Source organism: Trichomonas vaginalis, chromosome I, assembly GCF_026262505.1.
Source record: "Trichomonas vaginalis G3 chromosome I, whole genome shotgun sequence".
NCBI lineage: Eukaryota > Parabasalia > Trichomonadida > Trichomonadidae > Trichomonas > Trichomonas vaginalis.
The window spans coordinates 25,568,355-25,591,064 of NC_067203.1; the positions used below are offsets into that span (position 1 = coordinate 25,568,355).

Here is a 22,710-nt window from a genome sequence, read left to right on the forward strand (position 1 = left end):
CCACTTTTAAATGCATGCGTTTATTCGTTGGTTACAAATCATCAAATCAAAGCTTTAAACAATTAGAAGTAGAAACCGAAAGAGGTGATGCCGGTTATCTTCAGATGGATTGCGCCCGTGAATCTTTCGCATTTGCAACATATAAACCAAAATCAGAAAGGAAAGTTAAAAAGTTTGTTCATTCGTTATATAATAATGTTCAAAAATATGATAACTCAGTATGTGGTAAATATATTGACCCTTCAGAAGTTTTCAAGAAAGCAAATGAAGAAGTTGATGTCACTTTTGATATGATTATTCCGGTAAATGATTTGTTAGCATTTCAGGCGTTCGATGATTATCCTAAATCATTTGGTGATATCATTCTTAAATATTATGTTTTCAGGGATACTTTAGTATTTTGTCAGGTTGACCCGTTAAGAGTTGCTGATTTACAAAATTACGTTTATGAAAAGATAACTGATGAAAATTATGAAAAGATTATGAATCATGTTTATAAATATGATCGCAAATTCCAACAAATCGGACTTCCTGCCAAATTAATTACAAGCTTAGCCGCTACATCTGCTGACGCAACAGTTGATGACGTTATTATTTCATGCACAAAGATGGAAGTTTTAGAGGATAAATGCATTACACCAGGATACGGTTTAATTGAAGAATCAGTTAAAGCAATACCACGTTTATTCAGTAAGGAAGATCCATTCATGATTCCAGCTCAACATATTGACGTTCGTTCACTAAATGGAGGTTGCATCACTCCTGAAGGTATTAGCTCAGATTTCTCATACGCTCTTCATAATGTTACAGATGTTGTGTTAGCATTTCCGAAGAATGCAATGCAAAGAACAGTTTTAGAAAATCCAATGCTTCGAGGTCTTCAGGTCACTATAGATTCCAGAAACTTCCCCGATCAAGCGATGACCACAGTGGGCGACATATTCTTTACACGTATGCTTCAAGCTTCTGATTTAGATGGAGTGAATGAATGCACAGAAGAATACGAGGACTCATTAACTAGACCACTGAATGCAGATGATGGCACGCCATTAGCTAGAACATGGAAAGACCAAACTTCATTCTTATGCACTATTCCAGTTCAACGTGATGGAGCGGGTATATTCTTTGATGGATTAGAAACTTTCAACTCACAAGTTACAGTACAAGTGAAAGCTTATCCAATCATTCAGGGTGAAAATGACACTTACTGTTCAAAGGTGACAAATCCTCCTCAGGTTTGGTTTACTAGGACTACATATTGGACATGGACACCGGACGAAGGTTTGAAATATCATCCAACAGGTACACCACCACAGTATAGAAGTTCATATGATGAAATATTGATGAATAGAAATGTTTAAAATTATAAATTTATTTTTGATTAAATGGATTTAAATTCATACACTCCTTATGAAGAATTAGCAGGAGTATATAATACATACATAGATGATATGATTAATGAAGCATTGAGTGATAATAGAAATGCTCTATCTAAGGAAAAATTAATGAAAATTCCATATTCTGAATGTTACTTAAATTCAATCACTGCAGCAATTGGTAAACAAAATAAAGGTAAAACATTAACGATATTAAAACAAATTATCATTATTGCTAACACTTCCCCCTATTCACATGTGTTAATTTATATCAACCGTTCAGGTTCACCTTCAGATGATACATTTGAATCTTTAAAGCATTTAATCAAAATTCCAATTATTTATTTATCACAAGAAGAAGCAGAAGATTATTTAAAAAACTTTTTAATGTATAAAGAATTATATAATACAATCAAGAAGCAAGGATTAGAGGATAAAATTATTGATAAACAACGGGATGAATTATTTGAAACACTTTCTATTTCAAATTTTGATAGAGAATTTTTGCATTCACTCATTTTTCTAGATGATGCAGTGAAATCAAAACTAATAACAAATGAGAAATCATATTTTAATCAGTTATTAACTCAATGTCGACACATTCAGTGTTCATTCTTCATGGCTGTTCAATACTTCAAAGCATTAAGCACAAACATTAAATCAAATCTATCAACACTTTTCATTTTCAGTGGGTTTAGTCGTCAACAGTTGAACGTTATGCTTTATCAAGTGAATTTACCAATGAGCATTAATGAACTTTACACACAATATCAGCAATTAGGTGAACATGGAAAAATAATAGTTGATTTAAATAAAGGAGGTGTTAAATTTGATTAACTTTTTATAATTAATTTTTATTTTTTATTTATAATTAAACATGACAGAAATAGCAAATCTTCTACAGGTTCCATTAAAACAAGGAACAAACAAAAAGGGTGCATATAATAGAACTATGAAAGTTCCTGATGGAATGAAAGAATTAGTTCATATTGTTGCTGGTCTTCAAAAAGATGTTAAACAAATGAGAAACGTTTTAACATTACCAGAAGCTCAAGCATATGCCAAACGTCAAGGTCCAAATTGGGAAGCACACGAAGCAGACATTACGGGTCCAAATGGAAAACCTGATGGTATAAATGAAGTTTTCGTTACTGATGGTCAAGGTAATATTAAAGTCATAAATGGTTACAAATTAACTATAACTGATTATCCTAAACGTAAAGCATATAATGAACGTTATCCTATGCAATTTGATGAAAATGGAAAAGCTGTTAAACAATACATTGGAGAAGGTGAAAATGGTCCAATTAATTCATACCGTTATAATCCATATTCTTATTTCAATGAAGAATTAAATGCTATTGAAGAGGGACCGGATGGATTACCACGATATTCTAACCAGTTTGATGGTCAATATGCAAATATTAGACCTGAAATTTCAGCTAAGAAATTCTTTAAAGTTGCTTTATTCGATCCAGTTTTCGCAAATGTTAAAGATGAACTTAAACAGCAATTCCAACCAATTATAGTAGCAAGAATTGCATCAGGTGCTTTATCTCAAGCATTCAAAGATTTAATTAAGAAACCATTATATCAGCAACGAGGTTTAACTTATGATTTAGTTAAGGAATCAGATAAAAGAAAATTTGAGAAATCAGATGATTATAAGAATGCAATTAATGAATATATTAGGTCTATTAATTACAATGAACCAGCTAAAAATCAACTTCAAGAACAAATACAGGGAATAATAGATTCAAAACTTCCAGCAAAATAAAAGTTTAAATATATTTTTTTATTCGATTATAAATGAGAAGACGTTTCACTAGTCAAAAGAACACTAACGCAAAAGCAGAGATTACGGTTGGTTATAACGTAAATGATGATAAATCACGAATTATTCAAAATGTTAAAGTTAATGTTAGCCCTGAATTAACAAGGTCAGCAACTCAACCAAATTTATTAACTCGTGACTTACCGAAAAAGGAGGAGGAGCAAAATAAAGAAGATGGAGACCCAATCATTTTATCTGAACCCGGTAAAGAACCTGTTGAAATTCCCACTTATCCAACATACCCAGCACCACTTGATAACCCATATAAAATAGACATTAATTCTGAATTAATGAAAATTTACCGTGATATAATAATTAATAATTATGATTCAATAATAAATTTAATTGATCAATCGGTTTAATTATTTTACCTTATGAATCATTAATTCACATTATCGCCATTCTTTGTGATGTTCAAGATTCAGACGTTAAGATTCAATTTTTCATAGATGATGAGGTTTCATGCTGCGGAACAGTTGCAAAAATAAATCCTATAAAGGATATTAGCACAATTAAGATATCAAAGAACGGAACAACAACTGAACTTCATTTAACATATAATGATATTTATAATAAAATAGTTGATGAATATAAAATATCACTTGAAAAATTCTTTGTTAAGGCTATTTAATATTCAAGCATTAACATTATCGAATAATAATCCTTTGAATCATAATCAATAATAATTGACCTTTCACCAGTTTCTATCGTTTGTTTTATTTCTTTTTGTTCCCCACTATCCGGATCGGTCATTGTAATTGTTTTTGTTATAGTATCAGCTTTATCTTTAACTTCAATCTTTTTTCCATCGGGATATTTAAACCAAAATTCCAAAAATTCGATATTGTCAATCTGTTCATATTTTAATCTATCAATTACATTTTTAATACCATCTGAAAATCTTATGAAATGGTCATTATATGGGTTTGATTGAACTAAATTTGAATGAAGTGAAATATAACCTGTTGATGAATATGACACTGACTCATATTTTCTGAAAACACTAAAATTTATAACATGAATGAATTTCTTATTCGTTGAATTTATGAATTCTTGAGGTAATCTTATTCTAGTTTTATTTATCACTGGAAAATAACGCTTTACCATATTTTTAATCGTAATAAAAAATGTCAATTATCAATATTATTTCGAATAATAACTGTGAATTAAATTTAACAGTTAGCGGAATTTATAATGTTACTCTCGTTTCTGTGAGTGGTAAATTTAATCCCATTCTTTTAGACCCTTCAGATTATATATCATTTATTAAAGATGACCATGAGCCGCATAGCGGCTCGTAGATTGAAAAAACGTATGATATGTATATAAATAATGTGATAGCGAAATGGGATATTAACATGATTTTAAGTTATTTAAATGAATCATTTATCGTATGGTATGAAGAAAATTTTAAATCAAAACCTGATAAACTTTTTGAACTTGATGAAATAAATAACCTTATTAAATTTCCGCTGAAAATTAAATTTTGTACTCCTCATCTTCGTTCATTGTTGGGATATTAAATTTTGAAAAAGATGTTGGGGATGTTTTGTATTCTGACACTGGTTCCAATTTCATTTTAATCAAATGTGATAAAGTTAATACCCCAATGAGATTTTCACATCAAACATTAGACCCTAACTCTTACCCATCAATACAAAACATTTTATCCATCAACTTAAACACATTTTCTTTATCATATCCGTTTCAATTATCCGGGAATTCATTTATTCTTCATTCAAAAGATTTATCAAATATTAAATTTAGAATAACTGACCTATTTGATTGTGATTTAGAATTTATGAATGAAATATTATGGCAATTTCAAATAGAGAAAATAGCTGATGAGATAACGGATTAAATATTTATTTTTAAATCGTAATAAATGATTAAACAACAGCAACTTAAGGCGCAAAGCGCCCAGGTCCTTCAGACCATTACATACGCCATATATGCATATAATTCAAAGACGGCAGAACAAACGCAAAGGTTGAAATATGGAGATTTGGAGATAGTATTGAAAAATGACCATTTCGAATTCGTTTGCAAAGGTGGTGCAGTGATATCAAATATAAAAGAAATTTTATTTATGAATTCTAAAATTAAAGGTATAACGGATGATATAACATCAATTCCACCAGAAGAACAGAGATATTACGCATTAAATGCATTTCCTAAAGTTTTGAAGATTGGAAGATTTAATTTAAATGAGGAATTCATAGAAGGTTTCCTAAATGACATAATGAAGAAGGTGGATAAGGAATATGTGGATAGTGAGTTAATGAAGAAAGCAGATAAGGAATACGTATAGATAGAAAGCAGATAAGGAATACGTGGATATATGATTAATAAGAAGGTAGATAAGGAATACGTTAATACTGAATTAATGAAGAAAGCAGTAAGATAAGATAAAATACGTTAATACTGAATTAAATAAGAAAGCAGATTTAGTTTATGTAAATACCGAGTTAAATAAGAAGGCAAATTTAGTTTATGTTGATGAAAAAGATAATGAAATTAAAGAAAAGGTTGAAGGGTATCATGAATGGACATTGGAGACTTTTAAAGTTAAAGCTGATACAGAATGGGTTTCAGGATGTTTAGACCTTAAAGCAGATAAAACTTATGTTAACGATGAGTTAGAGAAGAAAGCAGATAAGGAAAAAGTTATTTCATTCATTAATACTGAGTTAGCAAAGAAAGCTGATATATCATTTGTTAATGAAGAAATAAAACAATCAGAGGTCTATTTTACTCCACCATTTTTAAATTTTATGAAATCATCAGATAAAACCTTTGATATAGATTCTTTTGAATGGATATGTTTCGATGGAGTGACCACGTATTTATTTTATACAGCTGGAGTGCTTTATTATTTTAAAACAAATGATTTTAAAAACTATGAATCATTTACTCCATCTGTTTGGAATCCTGATACACGAGAGCCAATCATTAATCCAAGAATTTTATATGTTGAATATAATAACGGTAAATTTATGGGAATGATAACGGTTGGAGATGATTTTTGCCCTTGTTATTCATTCGATTGTATCCAATGGTTCAAATGTAATTTAAATCAAGATGCTAAATTTAAATATCCAAATAATCCTATTAGATGCGTTAATAATAAATGGGTACTAATTTATGAAGTCAATCAAATTTTCATTAGTGAGGATGGGATAAATTATTATATGTTTAGTATGATGTCATCAGATTTGGAAATTGATTATACAAGTAAGTGGTATTACATTAACAACATGTATTTTATCCTACAAAATGATAAAATTTATAGATCATATTCAATACCATTTGGTCGTTTTGAACAAATTTTTCAAGCTGATGGAGACATTGAAGCTTTATGTTATGCTTCAAATGTTTGTGTTCTTGTTTCAGGTGGTATGGTCTATTCATATCCTGTAAGTTATAACAGACATATTTATTTATCACAAGATTTTTCACAGGATCCAGAGAAAACACCAAGTTGGGAATTGGTTTATTCATTCACTCCAAAACTTACTCGAAATTATAGATTTACTAATTTATTTTATATTGATGGGTATTTCATTGCTTTAGGATGTGGTGATTTAGTAAATATCAGTAGTGATGGAAGAAACTGGTCTGAAATCACAAAATTTCAAGATGTTAGAAAAGCAATTTTCAAAAATAATACGTTAATATTGATGACAAGACCAATTTTAATTTCTTACCCAGTTTCAATATTATATAATAAATTCAATATTCATAATGGATTAAATACAATTCTTGAGATGATTTACCCCATTGGTTCAATATATACATCAATGAATTCAACAAATCCAGCTGATGTATTCGGTTTCGGTACATGGCAACAAATAACCGATCGTTTCCTCTACTGTGCTAATAGTGATTACTGGCAGGGTAAATATTGGTACGGTAATAAAAATAGATGGAATGAAGGATATACTTCAAACGGTTCGGGTACACATTCACATAATGTTTCAGGATATACACAAACGACAGGAAAAGGTACAGATTACATGCCACCTTATATGACAGTTTATGCATGGTTTCGCGTTCAATGAACGCTCAATGTTTGTTTCACAAACTTTAGAACGGCATAATTTAAATTTTTATTTTAGTATAAATGAAGATTCTACCATATGGTGTTAATGGAAGAGATAAAGATGGAAACCCAATATTTGATCCAATGTTAAAATTAAAGTTACTGACAAGACAACAACTTGAAAAGTTGCTGAAACCAAAACAGAATGAAAAAGAGAAAAAAATGAGAAATGAGAAAATGAGAAAGAAAAAAATTTAAATCATGCAATTTTATTTTTATCATAAATGACAAAATTAATTAAGCCAACTATTTCTAAATTAATGATACCAATGAAATCATTTCATGGAGTACTTATCCCAGGTTCTTCACAATTAGCCGGGGCAATTGTTGTGGCTCAAGGTGGAACATTAGCGAATCCATTCAAATTAACTAAAGATGAACTTAATAAAATGATGATAAAATAACTGATAACAAAATTTTATTTTTATATAAATGGATACCCCACAAGCTCAAAATTTACCACGAATCATAACAAGGGAGGAAATGATAAAAATGATGCAAGAACGAATTAAAAACAACAAACCACGAAAACCGAGAAGATGCGGTTATGCAGTAATGATGGAAAGAAGAACCCAGAAGGGTTCGGCGTCTCGAAGAGACGTTGTCGAAGAGGAATAAAAATTAAATTTGGATTGAGTTTAAAAATTCATCTTTATTAAATTCATCTCTTCCAATCAATTTATTTATTCTATTAAATTCTTTTATTTTTGCTTCACTCAGTTTAAGGATTGAACGGTAAGTTTCTAATTTTTCGATTATTTCTTTCCTCTCTTTATCGTTTTCAATTACTTTAGTTTTATGGGCATCAGCCCCACCGCATTGCGGCTTCTTTTTGTAATAGCATATTTTTGATTTAATTCTGTTTAGTTTCTTTTTATATTCATTATCTGGACTCTGAATCTTAATTGAATCAGGACTCTTGGCTGCTTTGTTGTCACTCATTTCTTACGAAATAAAAAAATTAAATATTATTTAAATATAATGGAGTAATAAAATAAATCGGAATTTCTATTAATTTATTGTCAACTTCAACTAATGCATTGCCGTTAATATATCTAACAAATTCAGCTATTGTGTCAAATCTTCGTCTTCTTTTTGTCATTGATTTATTAGTTTTTCCATAATCGAGATGAATCAAAACTTTATCCCCTTGTTTAAAATTCATGAGCCCCGAATTAATTTGTTCACGTTTAACATCATTTAACCTTTCCATTTGCTTTCTAATATATTCCCATTCTTTTGAAATATCATTTTTCATTTCCACTGGTTTCATGTTTATAGTTCTATGCCATGTATTATTGTAATAATATACTAACTGCTGTATGATGGAGTCATGATTTCCATCCCAGTATATCTGACCGTTAACCCCTAACGCATCTCTAAGAGTTCTCATTACCGCATCAACTATTTTATTATGAAACGTATATGGAGAAGATGAGAAGTAAAAATTAATTTGTGGGAAATAATGAGCCATAGCTGCCTGAAATCCTTTATCACCATCACCCCTTATATTATCTACTCTTTCATGATCTAGTAAGTATTGAATAGCTCTTCTTGTTTCCTGTTCTGTTTTCCCTTTCACTGGAATGCAATATAAATATCTATTGTTAATGTTAATGGCAAATAAATAAGTAAGGTTTCCTTTTGAATATTCCAGATGATCGATTTCGTATGAATATGGATATGGTGCAAATGAAGGGCGACTAAATTTTTCCTTTAACGGTTGAATTTTCGGGTCAATTGGTTTATTTAATATCTTGAAATCCTTTTTAAAATCTTTTTGCTTCTTTAATGTTTGAAATGGATATAATAAAGTGAATGATGAAGGATTAACTGAAGGAGGAGGTACTGTCGTTGGAGGTTTTGGTGTTGCAAGTGGTTTAATTTTATCTGCTTTGATTTTGGATGATGAAGTTTTAGTTGTTGATTTTCCTTTCATTAATTCTGGATGTATTCTATTCATTTGTTTTAAATATGCTGTATATAAAGGTTTGATATACTTTCCCACTTCGAGTTTATGTTGAAGGATGAATTCCAAAAGTTGATCTTCATTTAAAAGTCGGGCTGAATATGGTTTAACTAATGAATCATAAATTAAAGCTTGTGCTTCATTTATGGTCTGAAGGACCTGGGCGTTTTGCACCTTAGCTGTTGAACATTTGCTACTTTCTCTTTTGGTGTTGTTTTCGGCTTTTTCTTCTTTTGTTTTTGTTCCTTTGGCTTTTGCGGCTCAGGATTATATAATTTATATAATTCATCAATATCTTCTTCTGTTAATACTTTATTTTTGAAATCTTTCAACTGTTTAAGTTGTGATTTAGTTTTTCCCTTTGTATATTCATTATTTTTAATTTTGTCTTTAATTTCAGAAATTATTTTATCATGATATTTCAAAATTTCATTTTTATAATATGAATAATAATAATCCATATCATCACCCGTTATATTTTATTATGTTTTTGGAGATATGATTTTAATTCATAATAATTAAGAAAATTTTGATTAAGTACTAAATCATCAATTAAATTTTCTAAATCTGCGTTATCCATTTATATAAAAATAAAATAAATGTTTTAAGGGTGCCCACCTCTTTGAATCATAGTATCAAAACCATTATTTACATATTGAATCGCATCATTAACGGTTCCTCCTTCTAAAACGGTATCAAATGGTGGAGTCCAGATTTCCTGATGATGATCATAAAATCCAGCAAAATTAATCGTATTATTAGGTAAAATATGAATCTCAGCGGTATATCTTCTATCTAAATTTGGATGCCTTATATGTATACCATTACTGCCCGGATAAAATCTCAAACCTTGATTTTGTTGACGCATCAAATTATTGAAATTTCTTTCTTCAGGGGTGAATGTTCTTCTCCGTTGACGTTGTGGTGGTGGTGGTGGTGGTCGTTGTTGCTGCTGTTGATGCTGTGGTGGGATTTGAAAAATTCGTTGCGGTTGATTATTTGGAATCTGAAAGTTAAAACCATTTGGTATAAATCTATTCGGTTCCTTTTGTCTCTTCTGTGGCATTTTATTAAAAATAAAATTTTAAATTCATGACTCAACCCCTACGTTTTTAAATTGTATTAAATAAATGGCATACAACATCCATTTTCACAACATACAGCCTTAGTGTGTGCTCCTGTTAATGCAGTCTTACCGATTGTTAAGCGAGTCATTGACCCGTTTTTAAGTTGTAAATTAATATTCTGACCATCAAATATCACTTTATCATTTATTATATCCAAATAATTTTTAGGTGTTAATTGTTTATTTTGTCGTAAACTAACACCTTTCATTTTTTGTGCAATCTTTTTAAAATCACTTCCATCAATTGAACCGTTGAATGATGTATAACACTTAGGGCATAAAGCAACCATGTTATCACCTTGTTTCTCAATTGCTAAACCCAATAACTTCTTCTCATGTGCTTTTTCTTCAGCTTTATTCTTTAATTTAGGTTTAAATTTCTCATCAAAACAGAAGAAATCAAATGGTGCGAATTTGAAAATGTTTTTATCATAAAATTGTTTATCGGTAACAATTGCTTGAAATGCTTGAGTGTTAGGAAGATTTGGGTCGCCAGCGATTGCCCAATAAGATGAATCAGTATCACCTTCAATGAAATGAAAACGATTAACATTCATGCATTTATACATAAAATCATAAATGAAAACCAAATACCAGTATTTAGCATTATCTAAAGTGAAGAATGCCTCTTGTAAACATGTATCACATCTATAAAATCTATCTTTAAGCATCACTTGATATGTATCTTCACCTATTTCTCTTATGTTTTTAAACTTATTTGACATACATGCAACGCGTGCCTTCTGTGCATTCATTATTTTAGTCTTTGCGTAATTTTGTGTATTCATTGCATCGTAACCATATGATCCATTAAGTGAAATCTTGCAAAATAAACTTTTTCCTTTATTTCCTTCTAATTCAGCCTTTTGTCTTTCGTTCATAAATTCGTTCGCAAATTCATTAAAACAAGTGTTTTTCGTAAATGTTAAAATTGATTGAATATCATCGATGATAAAATGAAATCTGTCTATTAGATACCAAAGATAATAAGAAGAAAATGGTTGATATTGGTTGTGTGTTGATGCTAACTGAGTTAATTTCCTCTGTTTCTGGTCAACTGGTAGATTGTTTGATTTCATGTAATTATACATAAAACTGCCAATTGTTTTTTCATCTGTGATAATATCTAAGTTTCTTATTATCGGTAAAAAGTTTATGTAATCATTAATGTATTTTTCATCAATGTGACCCTTTACTTCAGCCACGAATAAAGTATTTTTCTTCTTAATATTCCCAGTGCTTTTGCTTTCTTTGTTGCTGTATCACAAATGATAACACCATTCAATCTTCCCGGCATATACATTTTATGGTCAGTATATTGAATGAAATCATGAGGATTAGATGAAAATGATGAAGGATATAATGAATTAAATCAACACCAACGAAATGAGTCATGATGTTGGTGTCCTCATTTGATACAGTTTTAGTTTCTGGACTATATGAAAGTTTATTAATGTGCGTGATTCCTTTAAGATTAACACGATGTTGAACATTTGATAGACCACCAGTAATTCCATTACGGAGAATGTGATAAGCTTCAACTGAATCTAAAGTCATTGGTAAATTATTTTTTAATGCATAATTTCTTAAATTGATTCTTAAACGTTGAACATCTTCATCTTTATTTGATTTTACGACATTGCAATAACAACACATTAACTGACAATTTTCTTTGGTATGTGGTTTTTCATTATCGATTCTATCCAATGTTTTATTTGCATATGTAAACGCTTTACCACACATTTTGCATTTAGATGAAAGGATTAAATCGTGATAGTATTGAAAATCATCCATTGAAACATTATTTTTAGTATCTCTTTCTGCTTTTTCATCTTGTTTCTTATATGATTCAATTTTATATTTCCAATACTTTTTCGTTAATTCAAAACTTGATTCTATCTCTTCCTCAGGATATTTTTCATTAGGATTAAAGTCTTTATATGCTAAAGCGTAACGAATCATTGAAGCATTCGATGATAAAGAAAGATTATGAAGCATATCAATTTTATAAACAAATGTTTCTTCAATAATTTTATCGATTGGGTCAATCATAATTTCAACATCTTTATTGCAATAATGAATAAAATATTCTAATCTATTCTTAAAATTTTTAGCATCATTGAGATATATTTGATAATCACTATCTGATATAGTTTCTTGAGTTAATGCTGAATAAAATGAATCTTTCGTGAATGGTTCCTCTTTATATAATTCTTCTTCGTAATTCTCCCATGTGATGAATTGATAAGGGAAAAAGGATTTAACACGTGATTTATTGTTTCCGAAATCTTGAGTGAATTGGTCTAATGTCCCACCCGCTATATAATTTCTGATGTCAATAAATCTCAATTCATATGGAACGTTTGTTTTCTTTACAATGATTTGCTTAAATTGTGAAGATGAACCCAGCATTGATTTTATTTTCCATTTTGCAGTGTTTAAATCACGAAGAATTAAATTTAAATCAAACTTTCCCGAATTAAAACCTATGATATTCACTTTATTGAATTCCTCATCTAGAAGTTCTTTAAATGCTTCCTTCTGTTTTTCATTTAATGTATGGGACAAAGTCCCCGCCGTTTGCGGCTTCATTAATTCATTGTATTGACTCATATTTGATTTAGCAACTAATGAACAGGTTGAAAATAAAAACTCAATCCAATCAGAAATAAAAGAATCACTCGAAGTTAAGCAAAAATTCCTCGTATATGTTTTATCATTTAATTTAACCGTTGATGATACCATGAATGGTTTTAAGTAAGCGTTCAAAGTTGCACACTCAGAAAGTTGTAATTCTTCTTTAGTCTCTAATGTTTCGAAGTCAAAAGTAATATAATATCTTGTCGGTTTATAATATTCTGCAAATTGTGAGCTAATAACCACTGATATATCTTCTGTTTCGTAATATGTGGTGCATATGGTTGCTGTGTCTTTTGCAATTGAACGTCTTGAATTAATCTTCCATTATTTTCTTTACATTTCTCACAATGCTTTAAAAATCTTCTTTGGTTTTTCCTTTCTGGATCATCACGGATAGAATAAACTTCTTCTTTACAATATGGACAAACTTTATAGCCGGTGAGTGCTTCAACGTCTGTTATTCTGTCAGCGTGAAGTTTTCCACATGGACTCTGTGTTAATAAAATATTTACTGTTTCAAATTCTGGATCTATCATTATTGATTCCACTAATGGAAAGTCTACCTTATTTATGTCCACGTCTTCTGGTTGAGGATCACAATAATAGAAATCAATATTAACATTTAACATTCTCGCTAATCTCTCACTTTCTGATGAAATGTCAAACCCTTCATATGCATCTATTGCTTCATTTAAATAGCTTCTACGAGTTTTAGGATTAACACCATCAGGAATGTTATAGAAGCGTTTAAATAACCTTCTACCTTCTGCTCTAATTTGATTATCATTCATTTTAGCGGTTCCGTTTTTGTTCATTTATGTAAGAATAAAAAATTAAAAAATAAATAAAAATAAAGTTTATTTTTTAAAGCCCATAAAATGAATTAAGAACACATAAATTTTTATCATCTGCGACGTGACGAATACATTTTAATTTACTCAAGAATGCGTACCCTGATACATTAAATCTAATTCCTGTCTTATTTAATTTCACAACTTTGAAAAGGAATGTATGAATAGCTATAAAATGATGAGAAGATGTTTTATGGGTTGCTTCCATTTTTTCTGAAATAAATGAATAAATATAATGTTTATACGTTTTCATATCTTTTATATTCTTAATAACGAATGGTATAGACCTTTCACTTCATCTTCCTTCGGTGCTGTTCTTTCATATGAAACATTATTGGTATCTTCAACAATGAAACCACAATCACACAAAAATTTATATGTTCCAATGGTTTCTTTTGATATTTTATCTAATAAATCAAAAACTTTATCAACACCTGTGCATTTATTTAAATAATAATTTGTGTAAATATCATGATCTTCTTTCTTAATCGTATTAGTTGCATATGTCACGTTTTTAAGAGCTTTTTTGAATTTTTCGGAATCTAAAGGTGGTGAAAGTAGGATACAGGGTATTCTTCATTATCAATAAATTGGAACTTATGTTTACGAATAAATTTAGTACCTTCTTCTGAAAGTGTTTCGTCTATTTCACCATCTAATAAATTTTGTGTTGATTCTGAGACATAATTTTTATATCTTTCTTCATGAGATTTCTGTACTTCTGATTCTGAAGCTGGGATATTCATTAAACCCTCTACTTCATTTTCATTATATTTTTCAACTTCTCTTAATTCCTTAATTTTTTCATCTATTTCATCTCTTATTTTTTTCAGTCTTTCAATTTCATTTCATGTATTCATCATCTTTAATCCGTTCTTCATAATATTCAGGGAAAACATCAGGTTCTTTAGGTTTTTCTTCTTCAGATGTGGATATAAGAAATTTATAACATCATCTTTATTCATTTTTCCATCATAATCTAAATCATTTAATAACTCGGCAAAATTTTGACAATTTCTTAAATAATATTTATTAACCTCATAACCTACCTCCTCTAATATATCCTTTATTTCCTCGTTTGTGAATCCTAATTTTTTAACGTTGTTAGTTTTGACGCTCATTTCATACAAAATAAAAAATAAAATAATAAACATAACTAAGTTTTAATTTTTCGTAAGAAGTTTATTTTATTTTTATATATAAATCATTCTTAAGGTCAAACAGACTTCTTATTTTTATATGAATTCCATCCTCTTTAATGTCATCAATGATTTCCATTTCATTATTTTCAATTTCTTCTTCTCGTTTATGAGGTCTTTGATTATGACTCCATTGATTCCATGAAATTAAATATTCTTTATCATTATATTTATACCTCATTAGCTTATTTTGGCTTTCATATTCATTTAATAATTCACAATCTTCATTTTTAAATTAAAGTTTAATCCATTCAGGATTTAAACAATGTTTAATTAATCGCGGAATATCTGCCATCATCTATATATAGCTTCTTTTATAAAAGATAAAAAATAAATTATTTTAAAATTAATGTTAATTTTTTAATAATTTATAAATAAATATATTTTAATGCATCGTCTATATATAGATGTAACAAAAAAAGTCACTAAACCCGTCCGCATATACTACTTCGTTCTTGATTTTTTACACCTCTATTCAAATTATAGGGTGTCCAAAGGTGTGTTTAGCACAAACCTGAATACTGCGAATAGAAATAAACAAGTTACATATATATAAAGTTTATTTAAATATAATCACCATGGATTCAATCACGCGTTCGCAGCGATCGATCCAGGCTTCAAAGACACGCTTTAAATCATCATGAGAAAATTGCTCAAATTGCTCTCTTACAAAATTTTCAAGATCATCTGGACTCGCGAATTCGCGTCCTTCAGCTCTCTTTTTTAGCGTGCCGAATAAATAAAAGTCAGAGGGTGCAATATCAGGTGAATAAATTGGGTTTGGAACAACTTTGACATTGTTTTCCACCAAGTAATTCATTACCTTATGACTTTTGTGAACTCTTGAATTATCAAAATGAATTGCAAACTTTTGTTTTTGTTGTTTGGATTTCTCAAACTCATCAGAATTGATAATTTGAGTAAGAACATTGTCAATTAGATACTGAGCATTCATCGTATTAGGTTTTTGAAGAATATCAATTGCGATGATGCCATTCACGCCCCAAAAAACCGACAACATCATCATTGGTGTGTCAATTTTTTTCTTCGGGAATGTTTGCGGATTTTCATCCTTCGGGATCCACATGATTTTGGCTTCTGTTGCATATTGAAACCAAGACTCGTCCCCTGTTACTAAAAAGCGAAACTTCTTGGATTGATACGCACCCAATATAGAGAGGAGCTCTTTCGAAGATTGGACTCTAGATTTTTTTTGAACTGAATTAAGGTTGTGCGGAACCCAACGTGTATACGCTAGTTTGTAGTTCAAATAATTGTGCAGATAATAACTGACTGTTGTACGTGGTATCTTTGTCATCTCCTCTATCCTTCTGAGTGATGCTCTTGGGTCTTCATCTAGCACTTGAAGAATTGCTTTGATTTTTCTTTGATCCGGCAATTTTTTGTCAATTTTTATGATGGGCGCCTTTTTGTTCATGAAGTGATACATCCTAACATGATACGTTACAGTGGAATAGCTAGGAGCATCCATACCGAAACATTTTACCAATGTCTCGTAGATTTTTTTACAGTCTTTGCATTTTTTTGCAAGAGCGAGGATGTTTTCTTTATGATTCATTAAAAAAATGAAAAAAATCCCGCCAAAATTTCCCGCGAAACCGCCTCTTGTCTCAAAATTCATTTTATATCCCGGCATGGCGCCAAAATACAACATACTCATCATATACATATATTCATATTTTTTATTATATATTTATAATCAGCATATATCTCCTTTAATAGTCTGATATAGAGCGCTGTGCTAAACGCACCTTTGGACACCCTATATTTTAAAAATTATAAATATCTAATTACTTTCTACTAATTAATTTCCATTGATGTTAAAATTTTTTAATTGAGTCGTAAAATTAATGCAGATCGATTATGATTATTATGCGCGCAATATAAAAGAAATTATCAATGAAAACTTTATTAAGCTTAGAAACACGCCCCAAATGTGCGAAATTTTAGAAAGGGCGCGCCTTTCTGTAGGTCAATTTCAAACAATTTTCAAAATTGTAAAAAAAAACTTTGATCCAGGGGACATCATCTCAATGCTGAAATATACACATGTAAGTTTTAAACAAGAAAAAGATAACTACGAAGTCATTAAATTTATTGCAGAAATTTTTGATATGAATCTATTAAAAGAAATACTATCAAGACTCACAGGTAATTTACAATATGATGATATATCACACGAATCCCCAAAAAATCATTCAATTCAACATCAGGATTTCAATTCGTCAAAATTGTTTACTAAAGTATATAGGATTTTGGAAAATGCAGCAGAGGAAAATGATACAAAAACTATCATAGAATATGTAAAAAACAATGGCTGGCAAATTACTCAAAAAAATGGAACAAATTGCATTCTTTATGCTGCATATAAAGGAAACCTTAAGCTTGTTAGATTGCTACAAGAAAATGGGGCAGATCCATGCTCTAAGAATGATGAAGATGTTACAATTCTTCATTATTTCTGTCACAATGGCTCTATAGAAGGAGTTGAATTTGCACTTAGATTTATCAACGTAAATGCTATCACTAAAACAACAAAAAGAACTCCTCTCCATATTGCCGCCCATGGAAATTACGACCAGCTTTGCACTTTCCTTTGTAATCAAAAGGGTATTAAAAAGGACGAAAAAGATTCTGAAAACCTAACACCACTTGGTCTAGCATTAATAGAAGGAAAAGCTGATGCACAGAGGGCACTAAGAGCTAAAAATTGCAGATCCTGTATATAATTATCTATCTTGTTCAATATATCCCATTTAATAATAAATAATGATAATCAATGTATAGATTTCGAAAAATTTTACAATTCATTTTATTTTTAAACAGTTTTGTCTATATTTATTAATCATAGTTATTGGGTTAGTGCTATTTATATCAAAATCTCAATAGATTATTTCGATTTCGATTTTGAATCTAAAAATCACAAAATAATCGCAAGTTTTTCTGGAGGAAGCTCCCAATGGATTTAAGTAAGCCATTTTATAATATAAGATTTAATTTCTTCTCAGTCATGACGTTTATTGAAAAGGTAATATAAAATGTCAGAACATTTCTCAAGTAATTTTCTTTTAAAATGAGTCTAAAATGAAGATAAATAAATGCCGAGAATTAATTTTTTTAATAAACGTGCGCCCCACAAAAAATAACAACGATTTTGAATTAACATGTTACATTTTGAAAGAAGTTCTGAAATACTAATGTAAAAGCGTTTTAAAACAAGTTAACATCCACTCGTAAAAATTATACATTAATTCAATTCAAAAAAATTATTTATTAGGTCATCGATTTTGATACGTATGCATATTAAAAATATAAGAAAATTATTCGGACAAAAAGAAATGGTGACAGTTCTGAGGTAAAATGAATAATTATTCTCCATTAGATGTACATTCCTTTTTATCAGTTATGGCCCATTAGATTTTTGAGAACGACGTAAAAATCAAAATCAACTTGATACGATTGCTATTCATTTTGATTATACAATAGATACTATAGTTATTTTTCAATATTTTGGTCAGACCGTCCCGTTCAATTTAAAAATCAAATGCTCAAAATTGAATGAAATTCATAATTTCATAGGATTGATTTTATTATTTTCTGCATCATAATTTTATTAAATAAAAGTATGAATCACACATGCAAGTGCATGTGTGGGAATATCTCCTGCTGCGGCCGGGTCCTTAGAAGCGTTGAGTTAGCAAATATTGTGGATGACTTCCAAAAAATCCATGGATCTAAATGTTGCAATTTTTTAATGATCCATGATGGCTCAATCTCCATTAAAAACCAGTTAAGCATTCAAGTAGTTAAAGATCAAAGTGATTGCATGGATATATTATGCAGAGATTGTAAGCAAGTCCTCTCGATTAAGCACGTTCATAAATATTTTGTCGCAATTTTAAGCACAAACGGAATACCAAATAACAGAAGAATATCATCTCCTGCTGGTGGCTCGCCATTTCAAGTCATCGACAGCTCAAAATTTTCAAGGTTCTTTACTGTCACTGGGTATGATGAGGGTGGAATAATTGACCTTACAGATGAAGCTAATAGCGACGATTCTAATTCTTTATTAGATCAATTTGAAGATGCAGATTTCGAATTGATGTTTTCCGCCAATACGACCCCATTTGTTGGATCGTTTAGGGACAACTTCTTTTATAATGGATCAAGTCCATTATTAGTATAGAGCTTTATTATAGAGAATAAAGTAGAGACTATTCTTTCACTTTATTTTTCATTATTTTTCAATCGAGTTGCAACAGGTATAACTTAGAACTTTGAAGAAAGTCAGATTGCTTATAATATATTTATCTATCAAGGGTAGAAAAAAAAATTTGAAGTCACAATTTTGTAGGTTGCAGCTGCATTTATCACATTATATGATACCCAAATAATATGTAATCAAAGTTCATGTTTTTGTCTATTTAAGCATGATAAAAATTCTGAAATATAAAATTAATACTAAGAATATAATTTTAATTAACAACGATTAAACATCAGAATTGCGAGATCCCTCATGCAATTTCTTCTGATAGAAATGAATCTGTTTATCAAGAGATTCAATCATTTTGACAAATTTACTCATGGATACTTCCATCTTAGACTTAAAATCATCTATCTTCAAATCCCATTTCTTATTAAAGCATGCTATTTGGTTATCTATCTCTGCATTCTTTTTTTCGTATTTCGCATCTGCCGCTTTTTGCATTCTCTCTGTTTCTTTATTTTCAGCTTGCTCTTGGGCCTTGGCGATCCTCTTTTTCATCACTTTTACATTGGAATAGTTTCTTGCAGCGATCAATTTCTGATTTTCTTTCTTCATACTTTCAACTTCTGCAAAATTAGTATGCCGTTTAATATCTTTCTGCTCTACATATTCTTCTTCTGCAATATATTTCTTCATATCTGTATCTTCTGTTAATTTATCTTTAGCTTCATTGTATTGATTAATTAAAGTTTGCAATTCATATCTGTATCTTTCCTCTTCTTCAGCAGCTTTTCTTTGCACTAATTCTCGCTTCTTGTAAAGTTCATCTAACCTCTTCTTTTGTCTTTCAACAGAAGGGTTTTGTCTCTTGCGTAATGTATCGGTTGCTTTATCATAATTCTTGGCTTGCTCATAATTATCATGATCAATTGCATCAAGACGGAGTTCGCTTATTCTTGAATTTAATATCTGCCTATAGTTCTCTGAAATTTGGGTAACCTCATTTCCTCTGATAAGTTCTTGTATGTCCTTATCTATTTGTTCAGGATCAATCGATTCTGAAGGAGTATTTTGACTTTGTGAAATTATTGAACTTTGTGATAATTCTGAAACAAAAGACATGTGTCCTTCTTCATCTAATGTTGAATTTTGCGATGAATTCATTGATATCTTTGAGCTTGTCGATAATTTGCTACGTGTTTGAGATCTTGCTGGTGATTTTACTGGTGTTTTAGCTGCTTTTTTAGGTAAAATAATAGGAGCCATATAATTCAATGCTGTAATAAGGTTTTTAATGCGCTCGACTCTTTCATAATCATTTAAAATCAATGCTTCTTGCTTTTTAACAGATAAAATTGATATAAAATCAGGAGCATCATCTGGGTTAATTGAAGAGACATCCATTGAAGCAATTAAATCTTCAGCAATTCTCTCATTTTCAGGATCCATTGTTTTATAAAAAAAATGAAAACGAATTTTTAGAGTCAAAAATCAATGCTTTTTTTGAAAGACATTAACCTTTGAATGTCCTTTGAGCCTTAAATCATATTCCATCAAATAGATATTTCCAATTTTTAATAATTGTATAAAAGATACCCTACTTTTCCAACATTTAGAAAACATGCATGACCCCCTACCCAGGGTCCAAAAATTGGTATTTTCTGCGCTCAGGCAACATGAGTTTTTGGGCCGCCAAATGAATAGCTCAAATAGTTTCCTCATATAGAGACATGCTTATGCTTAGAGTTTGAAGGGAATCTAAAGTGATTTTTTTCTGCATTTCGAAATCTAATGCAATCTTAAAATCATGATTAAACTGCGAATCTGGGCGCAATTTTTTAATATGTTAATATATGAAGGTACTCCTACTACTGCGAATGCTTCAAATGAAAATTCAAGAAATCAGATTAATTTGATCACATTAGTATAGTAGTGGTCAATCCAAAAACTCATATGTTGATATATAACCTATAGATGATAATTATCGACTCTTCATTGAAATGCATAAGATTTAATAATCTCATAAATATTCTTTTTAATTTTCAGTATTTCGTGTGCATTTAGATTGCATATACCTATATTGATATTTCTAGAATGTTTTGGTTAGATATTAAGTTTTTTAGATTAATATTTTAACATTTTGATAAAACAAGCAATTGTTCCATTTTGGAATCGCGATTGAACTCTAGTTTGACTAATATGATGTTGTATGATCAAATAAATTCTAACTTCATGAGATAAATTTTGAAATTAGAAAATGCGATATCTGACTCAAATATTTATCTGAGCACATTTAACATTCAATGATAAACTAAAGTAATATACAGCAGATTCGATTTGGCTTATATTTTAAATATTCAACAAATAATCTTATAAAATTGTGCTATTCACGTTTCTCAAAGATGAATTAAGCATTTACAACTTGTGCATTGATGGAATTAGATATGGATTCTAATGTTAATCGATATTTTGTAAATTGATATATATTTTATCATGGTTTGACATTTGATCGTGTTGAAACCGGAATTGCAATATGCATCATCTATATATATAATTGTCAAAATATGAGCTATAGATTTTTAAATTATGCTCCTGATTATGAGTGACTTATATGATTATATTGAATTGAGTAGTAAGAATCATAAATATTAGAATATTACGATAATGTATTATAACCTTATAGAAGCTTAAGGCTAAAAATGATGATGAAAATGTAGCTCAAATTTAAGTCTAAAAATTTGAAAAAATTAAGTGCTTATGATAGTATGACGATATTGGTGTTTGAATGTAAGAAATTAGAGATGTATTAGAAGCATTATGAGAAAATAATAAGATATAAAAACAAATTTTATGAAATAATTTAAGTTATAAGAGGTGTTAACATTGGTAATGTGTGTATAAGATAGTAGAATTGTATTGGATCTTTGATTAGTATTTTATAACAATTTATTAATGTAGATGTGATTAGAATGTTGGATTTCAAAGGAGAAAGCGGATTGTTCACTCTTGTTGGTCTGCATGTGTCATTCCGGGAGACATTGCCTGTGCATGTCTCCCAGAATGGCATACTGTTCCGCATTCATAACTTGAATGCGGAACTTTGACCGACAAGAGTGCATTGTGCACTCTTGTTGGTCTGCATGTGTCATTCCGGGAGACATTGCCTGTGCATGTCTCCCAGAATGCAATTTATTGCATTCAGAATACGATTGCAAAACTTTGACCGACAAGAGTGCATTGTGCACTCTTGTTGGTCTGCATGTGTCATTCCGGGAGACATTGCCTGTGCATGTCTCCCAGAATGGCATACTGTTCCGCATTCATAACTTGAATGCGGAACTTTGACCGACAAGAGTGCATTGTGCACTCTTGTTGGTCTGCA

The 22,710-nt window shown here is 30.0% G+C and overlaps 6 protein-coding genes and 5 pseudogenes across 11 annotated transcripts, besides 5 other annotated features; 5 read left to right on the forward strand and 6 right to left on the reverse strand.

Annotated features, from left to right (window-relative positions):
• Window positions 1-785: 785 nt before the first annotated feature.
• Window positions 786-9,011: a mobile genetic element.
• Window positions 1,386-2,213, forward strand: TVAGG3_1049210 (uncharacterized protein; the record flags this gene model as incomplete). The annotated part of the gene is made up of 1 exon (XM_001308493.2): window positions 1,386-2,213. The coding sequence occupies one exon, from the start codon at window positions 1,386-1,388 to the stop codon at window positions 2,211-2,213; it is 828 nt and encodes a 275-aa protein (XP_001308494.2).
• Window positions 2,254-3,153, forward strand: TVAGG3_1049220 (uncharacterized protein; the record flags this gene model as incomplete). Its single annotated transcript, XM_051255711.1, has 1 exon — window positions 2,254-3,153. The coding sequence occupies one exon, from the start codon at window positions 2,254-2,256 to the stop codon at window positions 3,151-3,153; it is 900 nt and encodes a 299-aa protein (XP_051081285.1).
• Window positions 5,300-6,329, forward strand: TVAGG3_1049230 (annotated as a pseudogene). Its single transcript has one exon. A coding segment is annotated over exon 1 (1,030 nt).
• TVAGG3_1049240 (keratin-associated protein family) lies at window positions 6,891-7,271 on the forward strand (the record flags this gene model as incomplete). The annotated part of the gene is made up of 1 exon (XM_001283741.1): window positions 6,891-7,271. One exon carries the CDS (start codon window positions 6,891-6,893, stop codon window positions 7,269-7,271), a length of 381 nt encoding a protein of 126 aa, XP_001283742.1.
• TVAGG3_1049250 (uncharacterized protein) lies at window positions 7,934-8,254 on the reverse strand (the record flags this gene model as incomplete). The annotated part of the gene is made up of 1 exon (XM_051255712.1): window positions 7,934-8,254. The coding sequence occupies one exon, from the start codon at window positions 8,252-8,254 to the stop codon at window positions 7,934-7,936; it is 321 nt and encodes a 106-aa protein (XP_051081286.1).
• Window positions 9,012-9,929: 918 nt separating the features above from the next.
• Window positions 9,930-10,347, reverse strand: TVAGG3_1049260 (annotated as a pseudogene). The gene has a single exon. A coding segment is annotated over exon 1 (418 nt).
• A 56-nt stretch (window positions 10,348-10,403) lies between these two features.
• Window positions 10,404-11,215, reverse strand: TVAGG3_1049270 (annotated as a pseudogene). Its single transcript has one exon. A coding segment is annotated over exon 1 (812 nt).
• A 992-nt stretch (window positions 11,216-12,207) lies between these two features.
• Window positions 12,208-13,583, reverse strand: TVAGG3_1049280 (annotated as a pseudogene). Its single transcript has one exon. A coding segment is annotated over exon 1 (1,376 nt).
• Window positions 13,584-14,589: 1,006 nt separating this feature from the next.
• Window positions 14,590-15,113: a mobile genetic element.
• A 467-nt stretch (window positions 15,114-15,580) lies between these two features.
• Window positions 15,581-15,608: a terminal%2Cinverted (terminal inverted repeat of Mariner transposon ID:TVAGG3_1049300).
• Window positions 15,581-16,883: a mobile genetic element.
• Window positions 15,661-16,787, reverse strand: TVAGG3_1049310 (annotated as a pseudogene). Its single transcript has one exon. A coding segment is annotated over exon 1 (1,127 nt).
• Window positions 16,856-16,883: a terminal%2Cinverted (terminal inverted repeat of Mariner transposon ID:TVAGG3_1049300).
• A 349-nt stretch (window positions 16,884-17,232) lies between these two features.
• TVAGG3_1049320 (spectrin binding) lies at window positions 17,233-17,847 on the forward strand (the record flags this gene model as incomplete). The annotated part of the gene is made up of 1 exon (XM_001295522.1): window positions 17,233-17,847. The coding sequence occupies one exon, from the start codon at window positions 17,233-17,235 to the stop codon at window positions 17,845-17,847; it is 615 nt and encodes a 204-aa protein (XP_001295523.1).
• A 1,583-nt stretch (window positions 17,848-19,430) lies between these two features.
• TVAGG3_1049330 (uncharacterized protein) lies at window positions 19,431-20,918 on the reverse strand (the record flags this gene model as incomplete). Its single annotated transcript, XM_001295045.1, has 1 exon — window positions 19,611-20,777. One exon carries the CDS (start codon window positions 20,775-20,777, stop codon window positions 19,611-19,613), a length of 1,167 nt encoding a protein of 388 aa, XP_001295046.1.
• Between the last annotated feature and the right edge of the window lie 1,792 nt (window positions 20,919-22,710).